At 43.6% G+C, this 12,912-nt stretch overlaps 1 protein-coding gene across 1 annotated transcript; it reads right to left on the bottom strand.

Annotated features, from left to right (window-relative positions):
* Positions 1-61: 61 nt before the first annotated feature.
* Positions 62-9,741, bottom strand: iars2 (isoleucyl-tRNA synthetase 2, mitochondrial). The gene is made up of 24 exons (XM_063908562.1): positions 9,335-9,741; positions 9,039-9,161; positions 8,729-8,882; positions 8,509-8,657; positions 8,364-8,413; positions 8,152-8,258; positions 7,880-7,967; positions 7,590-7,697; positions 7,305-7,482; positions 7,062-7,152; positions 6,788-6,939; positions 6,480-6,640; positions 6,058-6,160; positions 5,265-5,358; positions 4,345-4,425; positions 3,605-3,713; positions 3,029-3,131; positions 2,771-2,893; positions 2,554-2,685; positions 2,205-2,311; positions 1,914-2,059; positions 1,638-1,828; positions 1,385-1,529; positions 62-751 (listed from the first exon to the last, which is right to left on the bottom strand). Exons 1-24 carry the CDS (start codon positions 9,599-9,601, stop codon positions 606-608), a joined length of 3,108 nt encoding a protein of 1,035 aa, XP_063764632.1. The 5' UTR covers positions 9,602-9,741; the 3' UTR covers positions 62-605.
* Positions 9,742-12,912: the final 3,171 nt, after the last annotated feature.

The raw sequence follows: 12,912 nt of genomic DNA on the forward strand, positions 1-12,912 counted from the left end.
TGCTCTCATGTCTAGAGATAAAACATTTATTTATAATTAATTTTTTCTTCCACACCATTGATGAAGTTTACAGGAAACAAGATTTATTATACAGACGGATGCGTTACCTATCCCCCCCGATACAAATTCTCCCGTGATGTCACATAGTGACACTCATCGGAAGGATTCCTTTTCCATGTATTTACACATAAAAAAAAAAATGACTAGCATCCCTCCTACACCAAACATAAATGTTAATATCTTCCAATTCCCAACTGTACACAATAGTAAACGTTTCTCATGCTTTTTGATTTGTGGTACAAGAACAAAGCTCATTCACGCCGCAGACGAGTGACCGAGGCCGTCATTCTGGTTTTAGAGTTCTCCCCTGCTGCTCAGGGAAAATGTGTGTGCATAAGGCAGTGAAGCCTGAAACACAGGGATTTTAAGCGATGTCAGTCCTCTGTCCTCGCATAACTGACGGCGACCAGGAAAGCGGAGTGATGCTGATTTGGAGTCAGTTGTCTTTGGCGATTGATAGACCTTGTCAGACGAGGAACATCAACCGAAGCAGGAAAACACAACAGACAATAGGATGTTGGCTGGTCGTCGTGGTGAGAGGCCTGTCAGTGAGCCTGTGAGACGGCGTTCTGGCAGCGCGGGCACAGGCAGTCTGCTGAGTCGGCAGTGTAACGACGGCATCGAGGGCAGCGGGCGGCAGAGGTTGGCACCGCTGCTATTTTGTAGGCACTGTCCTCTCTGATAACACCACCTGAGAGGACACACACGTATATACATTAACAAATGCATGTAGAATATTGGAAAGTCATATCTTCTTCACGTTTTTTACACATTGGTGGCATAAAAATATTTTAAAAATCAAAATGTTACACTTAATAAAAATGTATTTAAAAAAAATAGTCATTACGTTATTAACATACTATTTCACAAGTCATAGCATAGTATTTCAGAAAAATGTCACAAATAAAACAGCATTTTATTTCCTAAAATTCATGGTCTAGTAAGCCGTAACACTTTAAAAAAAAGTCAAAGTATAGAAGATCATCAAAAAGTTCTTAGTACAATTTATAATTTTATTAAAAAAGCCATAGCATAGTATTTGATAAAATGTCATTAAAAACCATAGTTTACTGTAATAGTTCCTATTTCAACAAAAAAGTATAGTTCCAATATATTTCATTAAAAGGTCGTTGTTCAGTACGCCATGTAACTTCTGTTTAAAAAAGTCAGCTCCAGCAATCAGTGTCGCAAACGCAGAACTAAAACGTGCTGTCGTTTGTTTTGATCTGACACATAAAGGTAACAATGGGGATGCATCCCATTAAAGTGGAGCCAGCTGCATGGAATCAGAATTATGTATGAAGCTAAGTGTGGATGAGCTCACCCTCCAGGTTGATGAGGAAGGTGCCGCTGCTCAGCAGGGCGTCTGAGGGCAGGTCCCGGGGCAGCACGCTGCACAGGTTCACCCGCGCCACCATCATCAGCTCCGCCAGCTGGGAGGAGGTAGAGCTGGGTTTCTCTTGCAGAGACTGGGGGGGGGGGGGGGGGGGAGAGGAGGGGTTTTAATGTATTCTGTCCCTTTAAATAGAATGATTATATGCATGAAGAAAAAGACTTGCTAAGAACATTTCGCTGACCTCCATGAGTTCAAACAGCAGGCCGGGCTCTATGGCGATGCTGAGGTCATACTGAGCAGCGTTTTTGCCCGGAATGGAAGACAGGAAGGAGTCCCTAATGGCACAGGCCCCTTCCACTGCCTCCTCTAAACCTGGGCGGCGCCACACGGAGCTGCTTTTGATCCAGCCGCTCTTAAATAATGTCTCTCCTTCTGCAGAAAAATGCAGTTAATGAATACTGTTAGCAAGCAAACACAAAAGCTATACAGAGACTGCGTGGATGTGATTGGCTCCTACCTTCATGTCCTGGTGCGTGCAGATAGACCTCCTCAGCCAGGTGCGGCAGGATGGGAGCGATGGATCGGGTCACACCATCCAGAATCTCCTCTAGGACAGTCTGACATGATCTCCTGCCCAAAGAGTCCTCGGGATCACAGTACAACCTGAAGGAAAGAGCCAGAAACAAAGGTATAGATGCAGTGAGGAACACAGATGCACAAAGAGATGTTTAAAATATACATAAACGGGTTAGTTCCAATCTTTTGAAGTTCAAACAATACAAGCACAAGTTGTGGTTTTCATGTTTACCTGTCTTTGATGATGCTGAAATAGAAGCTGGAGAGCTCTCTGGCGATGAAGCCTTGCAGCACACGGATGGCCCTGCCAGCATCAAACTCAGCGTAGGCGTCCGTCACCTGCACAGCACACACACACACACACACACACACACACACACACACACACACACACACACACACACACACACACACACACACACACACACACACACACACACACACACACACACACACACACACACACACACACACACACACACACACACACACACACACACACACACACACACACACACACACACACATCAGCAGCTGATGCAGTTTGGACTGAGATCAACAAGCAATACACCTGAACTCACCTTGATGCTGTACTCGCGCAGCAGGTGCAGCATGTACTGGTCGATGTAGTGCATCTCTTTGGGGTCCACCGCCTGCACGCGGGGGTCGAAGCCCTGCAGGTTCCCGAGCAGGAACTTCAGAGTGTTCCTCAGCTGGGGGGGAAACGGCGAAAAGGCATTGAGTGTCATTCATAGAACGTAAAGTCACTTGTACCGTGTCCATGCCGCACTCTGGTACCTTGTTGATGCTGTCTCTGGCTGAGTTGAGAGCAGCGGGTCCAATCTGCACCTCGGAGAAGACGTTGGACTCTGCCACCCACCAGCGCAGCACATCGACCCCGTATGCTGGCAGACTGGGGTCCTGGAAACGGAGGGACGCAAGAGAAGAAGCGTAAGAGGCTTATTATTTAAATGAATGAATTAGGGGTTCCAATGATATGAAACTCAGATTATCAGGGTTTCGTTAAGGCCTCTTCATCTCTCCCCCCGCCATTACCTCCCCTCCATTAATGACTGTATCAGGATCCACTACGTTTCCCAGAGACTTGGACATCTTGTCTCCTTTCTCATTGACAGCAAAGCCATGGACCACCAGAGACCTACACACACACACACACACACACACACTTTTATTAGCTAGCTAAGTTATAATATAGTATTTATTTCACTTAGTGTAAATCAACATTTTGAACTTGGGAATAAAAGACATTTTGGAAATGTGATTTTTGGCTATTCTTACTGGTATAGCACATTTTTGGAGATGCTTTAAATGAGTATTTCCATGTTTAATTTGAATTTAATTGTGGTTTAAAAGGCGTTGCTGCATATTTTACAGTTCATTAGTCATTAGTTGTATAACTATTGTATTGGCTTCTGTGAAAGCAGGTATTTTTGTGTTTAGAGTCAAAAGCCACAGGAACTCAACCTCAGCGGCCTCAATTTAACTTTCTTCAGCATTTATCCACATTAGAAAAAAGTAATTGTATACATTTCAGTAAATTTTTTATGTATCTGACACATTCAGAGTGATTTAGACACGGCTCACAGCACAGGGACAGGATGGGACACTCACTTGTAAGGAGCCTTGTTCCTGACGGCCACGCTGGTGAGCAGCGAGGACTGAAACCATCCTCCTATCTGGTCCTTCCCCTCCACATACACATCTGCCCTGGAGTCCGTCTCTGCAAGAGAAAATTAATCTGTTATCGGCTCTACTTGCAAAAATGAAACAGTAAGTGTTGTCCCAGAGGAGAGAAATGTCTAAGAAAGGGAAAGGAGAACAGCCAGTATTAGTGGGGGGGGAAGCACTTTAAGGAGACTGTTGCTGAAGACTAGAGAAACATGCCATGTCCATAACGCCCCCAAACTACCCCTTTTTGTTTCTTTTACTCAAGACTTCATATCTAAACAGTTATCTGACAGACAGGTGTTGCAGCCATGGCATCACAGGCAGACTTTGGGCAAACGGCCATTCTTATCCTGAAGGAATCCACATAAAAAACACAGTGCGGAGTTTGGGCCATTCCTGGAAAAAGAAACAAGCTCCCAAAGAGAAAGAAAGGAGCAGTGGAGATTCATGCTGTCCACACTTCCATGTGTGGAATCCATAAATACTCCTCACAGCATATTCAGATGCTCAATGAAGAGTATTAATCGAATTGGACCAAATGTCCTTTTTCAGTTTTAAGGTACCAGAGTTGTCTTAACTGACAGGCACAAGCAATCTCAGCCCCAGAGAAACAAAGACAGGGAGGTAAAGGACACATGGGCAGATGGAGGCGCTGCAGGCCTGTAGGTGGAGGGTTGTGTAACCTGTGACCAGAGGTTTGCGAAGCTGAGCAGGGAGCCAGCTGAGACGGGACTCAGGCTCCTCTGTGTCTCCCTCCGTCTCCTCTGGAAATCACAACACAACCAGACAATTTTGAAAAGGTTATTAAGGAGTCATTCTGTCTCGTATTAATTTACAAAGACAGAAAAAGGACCTCCTCATCTCAATCATTTTCAGAAATATGTTATGGGTCCTTAAAAACACTTGCCGAGTTGAACCGTTTCTGCTGTAGATAAAAAAAAAACGAATTCATTTCATTTCCCATACTTATGGAATCTCCTAGAGGCAAGAGAGAAATAACATTTGCACTAATTTTCCTAAAAAATGTTGGAAAGCAAATGTTTGATTTATTTTGTAATAAAAGTGTGTATTTGTGTTATACTCATTTCAGCCACAGGAGGCAGCAGTGCACTACTACCATTTCAATGACAAAAGTTTACAATTAAACCACCAGAATTTTCTTTCTCACTTGCCTCTGAGGGATTCCATACATACTGGCACATCTGTGTATGTATGATTTGAAAACTTGGTGCGAGATTAAGTTTAGGTAATATCTCATCTTCATTTTCTGCTGTTATACTGATGTTCCGTAGCTTGGTGACCGGTGTGTGCTGAGGCTGCACTGTCTTCTAATCCATGTCTCTGCTTCTTCTGCTTACAGTCCACTTTCTAAAGCAGCTTAAGCAGCGGACTGTGTAAAGACAATGTAAGTAGCTTTCTCTACACTCACACTAATGACAGCTGAGTCCATTAAAGTCATTTTTGCTGCCACCCTTAAATCCACCCTGATGACTCTTACAAAAAAGGATGAAGGAGCAACATTATCACATAGGTGTACAATATCATTGTTAGTATTCAAGTATTTAGCAGGCTTTTTGAACATGCAGGACAGATTTAGATGTACCTTCTAGTACTGCAGCCCATGACGCTCCGCTGTCGAACCAGATATCCAGGACGTCTTCTCCACGAACGTAGTCAGTCACTGGACCTGCTTTACTCTGATGGAAACACAGGGAAAAGGTAGTGAATAAAAGGAGATTCATTGCTCACCTACAGAACACTTGTGATAATATTAATAATTGATGCATTTATCCCCCCCCCCCCCCAAAAAAAAGCAGGCTTTTTAAGATGCTTTGAGCTCTGGTTTACTTGTGGTCATGTTATTTGTTATTGATTTCAGCATTTCATTTGTAGGAAAAAATCCAAAGTCAAATGCAAAAGGTGATGCTGAGTGAGAGTCTTCTTTTGTTGATAATACAACTCCGGAAAAAATTAAGAGACCACTCCACATTTTTCTTGAATCTCAATCTCTACATGTATGAGAGCCATTCCAGTGTCTGTTGAATTCCAACATAGAGAAATGTTGTCAGTAGTTTACTTACAGAATACAATAAATATATATATATATATATTTAACTCAAAGACAAACCTATAAATAATACAACAAGAGAAAATGATAATGCTGAAGTGGTCTCTTAATTTCTTCAGCAGACAGTAGAGTGGCGGCTAAAAATACATTTGACTGCATTGATTCCAAACAGCTCTCCTTTCTACTCTTGACAAAAAGCCTTTAAAATACCATGAATAATTACTTGGGATCATATTAAAGAAGGATCTCATTTGATGTATTACTGAGGCTTATTTATCACAGCTCGGTCCTCACTGTATTTCAACCTCACACACATACACACACACACCTTCTTGAGCACCTCCTTTGGCAGTAAAGTCTCAACAGGAAGCTCCCACCAACAGTCGCTGCCCTTTTCTTTGAAGAGCTGAGCTATATGGGTCACTGTGTGTCTGCACAGATAGAAGGAATGTTCTCTTGTAAATAATAATAATAATACAGCTACGACTTTTTAACAAAAGTTCGTGCTTTGGATGGTTTAACCGGAAACAAAAACATTTCAAGATGACTTTAATTTGTGACAACTATAGCAATACAAAACCAAATTGGAAATAAAATACCCAAAAGCAATATTTAAAAACAACATTGTGTGTGTTTTACGAGGTAAAAATGACCATGTGTTGAAATGTGAGTGTGCATGCGGTATGTGTGTGTGTATCCAGGCATGTGCACGAGCCAGTCAGTCCGCATGTGTGTCGTGTTTCTGCTCACTTGTTGATCAGAGCCTCTCCGGTCTCTTTGTGGTAGAAGACGGGGATGGGGACGCCCCAGCTCCTCTGTCTGGAGATGCACCAGTACGTCCGTCTGTCCAGCATGGTCAGCAGGCTGCCCCTTGCCGACTCTGGCAAAACACGCACCTTCTGCAGTGCCTCCTACACACACACACACACACAAACACACAGGAATGTCTTTCTTAGGAACAAACTGTAACAGGATCTCTTCCTGAAGAGCACAATGCTTTGCGTTTTGTGCACCAGGGAGGGATTTTATTCTGATGGTGACATGTCTTCCGGCTTTACCTTGGCCTTGTCTTTGAGTGACGCCGTATTGATGAACCACTGTTTGCTGGGCCTGATGACCACGGGCTGCTTCGTCCTCCAGTCGTACGGGTAACTGTGGACACACTTCTCCTCCTTCACCAGAGCCCCACACTCCTTCAGCATTGTAATCACTAACACACACACAACATGAAAGGAGAAAAAAAACAGACAAATTAGTGAAAACACATGCAAGAACAAATCCACGTGGACTAAGTAAACATAGTGTGTCAAGTTTTCACATATACTGCTGTACCTTTGTCCGTGCCTTCTGTCATCACAGTCAGATTCTGCAGCTCGGGGCCGGCAAGCTCCGTGAACTTACCATCCTCATCCACCATACATTCCTTAAGTGGAGGGAAAACATACACACAGTCACACAAAGCAAGTAACAGCTTCATTTCAGCCATCTTTCACTTTGTTTTCCTTCATGAAATACTTAAACGGTTGGTGTGAAGTCCAGCTTTTCTCCATTTGCAAATGTAAAAATAAAACGTACCACAGACAGTTTAAACTGTGAGGCCACACTGTAATCATCCATGCCGTGAGCTGGTGCTGTGTGGACCAATCCGGTTCCTTTTGCCATGGTCACATGATTGGCCGGCAGTAGGGGCACTTCCTTGTCAGGAATTGTGGGATGCTTGCAGATCCCACCCTCAAGCTGGGAGCCTTGGAACAAAAGGACAGGGGACGTCAGCATTGTTATGTTTGTGCATGTGAGTGTGTGTGTGTGTGTGTGTGTGTGTGTGTGTGTGTGTGTGTGTGTGTCAGTACTACCTGTGAAGTGCCTACACTCTCCAGCTCTGTGTCCAGCAGTGCTGCCATGCTGGCTGTGCACTCTGTGGCCACCAGCAGCAGCTGAGAGCTGTCCGCCCTCTTCACCACAGAGTACCTGCACAAAGAAAACAAGGCACTTTAGTATGGGTGGTGCAATATCATGACTAAGCAGATACATGAACCAATGCACAAAGAAAAATGAGTGAAACATATGAATAATGATAGTTGCATCTCTACGGAAAGACAGGACAACCAACTAGAACGAGACAAAAGAGACAGTCATTTTGAGGTGCTTACTTGGCGTTGGGCATGTAGCACACGGCCTGATTAGCAGGAATGGTCCAAGGCTGGGTGGTCCACACCAACACAGAAACACTTTCCAAACCTGCCAGAAAACACGAATCCCAAATTATCAAGAGAGTTCTTACCGAGTCAAAAGAATAATATCTTGAAAAGGCAGAACTACCTGTGTGTGTGTGTGTGTGTGTGTGTGTGTGTGTGTGTGTGTGTGTGTGTGTGTGTGTGTGTGTGTGTGTGTGTGTGTGTGTGTGTATGTGTGTATGTGTTACCTTCTGAGGCTATCCCAGGTGGCAGTGTGCTCAGGGGGAACATGGTATATATGGATCTGCTCACATGCTCGGGGTTGTACTCCAGCTCTGCCTCTGCCAGGGCCGTCCTAGAGAGGCACAGACACAGGGTTACAGCAACAACTTAGATATTGTATGTTGATCTAGCATCAAATACATGAAGCAACCTCTGCACATGCATGTTAACTCCGTACCTTGTTGAAGGAGACCAGAAGACAGGTTTATAATCCTGGTAGATGAACCCCTAAAGATCAACAAAGAGATAATAATTAAACTGAGAGGAGAAACATTTAAATATCACACAGTATTTCTGTGTTGCTTTTTATAGTTTTTGCCCACCTTGCTGTGCATCTCCTGGAAGACCTTCAGCTGAGCAGCCTCATAGGCCCCGTCATACGTATAGTAGCATTGGTCCCAGTCAGCCATCACCCCCCAGCGCTGGAAAGCAGACTTCTGACGAGCTATGGCCCCCTCTGCAAACTCTCGAGCTAGGGAAGATAGAAGCATTACAGCAGCTGCAGACCCAACAACAGTCATCCGGCTTTCTGTCCACCTTTACCTTTCTGTCTAATCTGCAGGGGGCCCAGGCCGCTGGTCCCTAACTCCCCCAGAGCCTTTAGCTCGATGGGCAGGCCATGGCAGTCCCATCCTGGGATGTAGTGGACCTGACGGCCCCTCAGCATCTCAAAACGGTTTCTGATATCTTTCAGGATCTTAACCAAAACAACAAAGTGAAATGAATTATTATTTGGGCAGTGTTTGAGCACGTCGTTGCCACAACAGCAACTACATAGTAAAATAATAGGTAATTAATTATATTTTTGCACCATAACAGTTGGAAATAAGTCAAATATGACATGAGTTATCACCTTATTGAGGGCATGTCCTACATGAGGGTCTCCATTGGCATATGGGGGTCCATCATGAAGGCAGAACTCCTTCTTGGCCTTCCTGTCTCTTTGCCAGGAGTACAAATCTGCAAATCCACACTCCTGCAAAAGTATAGAGTATACATATTTCACGTGAAAAAAAACTAAACCTCATTCAAATAGAGCTACCTGAAACAGCACAAAACATTAGTTGTCCAAATGCATGCAGAGAGGGATAGTAGCGAACCCTAAGTAGTGTAGAGGATTTTGAGACTTTTTTTTAGTGGTGGTTGTACCTGCTGAATCTCGAGCTCTCTTTTCAGCAGCTTCTGTCCGGTAAGTTTCATTGGGAAGTCAGTCCGGGGAAGGAGCACTGTGTCCCGGTAAAGTCCCTGAGAAGAGCCTGTCTCTGCGGGCTGAGCGCTGCCGTCCCCTGAACTGACTGCATGACAGCGGCTGGAGCTGAAGGAGAGAGCCCGGTGGAGGAGGCCGCCTCCCCGGAGTGACCTCCGTCCCCATCTATATAGGTTCTGGCTTACTGCCGAAACCCGGCACAGCAGCATGGAGAGGCAAGGTAGCTCTGTGGCCAAGCGAAAACACAAAGTTATAACTAGCGTTTATCAGTTGTGACAGTTTAGTTTATGCAGTTATCGTGTTGTCATATTCCGTCCTTCGTCCAATGCTGTGTTTCTTACGGAAGAAATTGAAGCGAGGACAACTACGGAATCCCAGTTGGCTCAACAGTACCTACGTTGAACGGGCGGTCGCTGGAATTGAATAAACATTATGGAATGGTTTTAATATGAAGTGTTTCTATGTAGGAAACTACATGTTAATATTCATATTAATAGGAACATTTTTCCGTTACTGTACTTGGGCTTATCGATACTGTGATTATACAGATCCGTTTGAGTTATTTTACTTTGATAGTATGTTTAACCGGAAGTGCACGAGATTGCGATCTGTAGAGTGCTGGCCAATTTTAGCTTTCACTGCCATCCAGTGGTTTAAGTGAGAAACTAAAACTGTATAGTCAATGTTGAAAAAACGTATGCAGCAGGTGGTAGGAGTGGCTTATGACGTCGTCAGCGGGGGTATAAAGCACGCGGCTGCATCTCCTCTTTCATTCATCCCTTCATTTACCAAAGGAGCTGATCGTAGTGGCGAGCCAGCCTTTACTCACACGCCACAGCAAGATGAACAAGATGTGTCTAGCTTTCATTGGAGCTCTCCTGCTGTCTCTCCATCTCATCTCAACACAGGTTAGTTTTGTTCCTAATTTCTTTTTTGTTCTGATTTGCAACGAGATATTACTTTAGTTTTCAAAAACAAAGAAATTGTGAACATCCTCAGTTTCTTCTTCGGCGTCTTGGCAAGCTCTCACAGATTGTTTTTCTTAAACTACGTTCTCGTATAATACGAGTGCACACTTCAGGGAATAGGCCTATTCTAGTAGAAATGGTAACATTTAATTTAAACTAATCTTTTTTTGTGTCTGTTTATGCTTGACATAATTTCCCACTTCAACTTAAAATCACGACCTTACCCTATCCGAAGAGCGTTATCACCTTTTTTGTTTTTATATATAAATGTGTGTGTGTTATTGGAGGTTGTATTTTTCCCTTTGTGCACACAGAGGAATACTTAGTTGCGTTTGCTCTGCCTCAATTTAGCCTAGTTAAGATAAGGAAAGTAGCTGACGTGATCTTGTTTTTGGCAGGTGGTACAGGCTCAGAACTCCACGATGAGCAATTATACTACAATGGAGCCCACCACCACCATCAGCGGGAACACGAGCCTCAACAACGACTGCGTGAGGACCGACGCCTTCGCGCTGCTGCTGCCGCTGGCTGTGGCCGCCTCTGTCCTCTTCGGGAGGTCTTAAGGGCCAGGCTGATGTAGCTCTTCACACTGCCATGATGGCTGGACTGGGCATTCAACGGTCTCCCAAGAGCAGGTCCCTTGAACATATTTTGGATTCAAATACTTTTCTGTCACCTTTTTGGAGTTTGTTTAACTCTCCGTTATACTTTTACGCACCAACCGGGAACGCGGTGTAATGTTTTCTTGGGACTGTATAAAGAAATCTCGTCTTCGGGAAATAATGGTATTGGGAAGTTTGTATGCCCCCTGCACTCTTTGAAAAATCATGTTTATGATTCCTGGCTCCGATGGCCCTAAAGTGATTGTAAACTTTTGTATTGCAAATTACGGGAAATATGTATGATAAATGTTTTAGGCTGTTACATTTTGTAAGTCCAATAAAGCTTTGAATTGTAAGTGAACAGATTGATCAATTTATTCCTTTGCTGCGGGTATTATTCGTATTGTTTTTTTAATAGCAAATATAATTCAGTTATCTATCTGCATTTGTGGAGTGGAACTGTTCCTAGCCACGCAGAATATGTCCACTTGGACTCTAGTGTATCAATTGCACTTTGGGGTTATCCGGATCGGCTGTATACTCTTAAAAGGACCTAATCTGAGTGGAATGTAATGTCTCAGTGCTGATGAGGAACTTTTTTTTTTTTTTTTAGTCTAATAGGCCTACTGGGTCTCAAACAATTTGGCACTGCATTTCTTAATGTCAAGGCTTTCTAGGGCTGTGTTGCTATATCGGGTGTAATCTTGAAAGACTAGCTGTCCTTACTTGCGATTCACTTTTGTTTACTTGTATAATACCTTTAACCCACGGTGTTCCTTTTTGTACTGGACAAATGTAATATGGTGGGCCTAAACGTTTTCAAACGGCAAGTTCACCTGATGGCTTTCAATGGTTAATTTTGCCCTGGTTCATCATAATGCATTTTGGATCATTGAGTTCCCAAACCTCCACCCTTTCTAACGGGTTTGGAAAACAGTTGTAGCCAGTATTCACCTTAAGAGGGCCCCCTGTGTGCATGTATGCAGAGAACAGACATCAGTGAACTGTGACGCATTTTGTTAATCCTGCTACATTTGCAACTTTATAGGTTAATTTTTGGAGAGGTGCGGTTTTAAGGGGTGGCCTCTTTTGCTGGAACAATTGGGCACACACATCATTAAAAATATTTGATAACTTAAAACTAAAATGTTTCAGTTTGCACAACAGATTTCAAATGTATCCAGATCTTGTACATTTGTATACAATCAGCTGACTATATTAATATCACTACACAAAGGGAGGATGTGAGTACTAGACAAGTAAAACCTTAATTATTTACTTGAGACGGATGAATAATTCAAAGGAGCCAGGCTTCCTTTCACCTGGTGCAGGGGCTTTGTCGTCAAAGAGCCTCTCTATATGTGAAGGACAGTATGCTGGAATTCACCTGTTGCTCCCCCTTTCCTCCTTTTCCCCTCCCCCTGCTGTGCATACATCCTTGATCTGTGTGGGAATTGCATCCCACCGTGATCACATGACAATGGCTGTATTGTCCAGCTCATCTTATCTGCTCCATGGGCCTGCCTCTCAGCCTGCCCTCCCCCTCTCCATCAGGTACCTCAGTATCTTCCCTCATACACTTTTTTTATTCAAGATGTTGTCCATCTTGCATACATGTCAAGCCCATACCAAACATGCACAGGAACCCTGAAATGATTACCAACCGAAACTGTATGTGAGAACCCAAATGATCCAAAGCATTCTCTCTGGACATTTTAGGAACTCTACCCTGCCTGTTCCAATACGTGCAATTGAATTGTTTGGGAATTATTGCAAAGTCATTGTTAATGTTTCTGTGAGGGCTAGTGGGAAATCTGAAGAGAACAAACAGCCAAAGCTAAAATAGGGGCATTAATCATGTTATCCTTGTCATCTCTTTCTCTTGCACACTATCAGGTGCCTACCCATGACTTAAACCACACTGAGTGTTTCCAGTAAGTCATTAAGTGA

The sequence above is a fragment of the Eleginops maclovinus genome, chromosome 19, assembly GCF_036324505.1.
Source record: "Eleginops maclovinus isolate JMC-PN-2008 ecotype Puerto Natales chromosome 19, JC_Emac_rtc_rv5, whole genome shotgun sequence".
Lineage (NCBI taxonomy): Eukaryota > Metazoa > Chordata > Actinopteri > Perciformes > Eleginopidae > Eleginops > Eleginops maclovinus.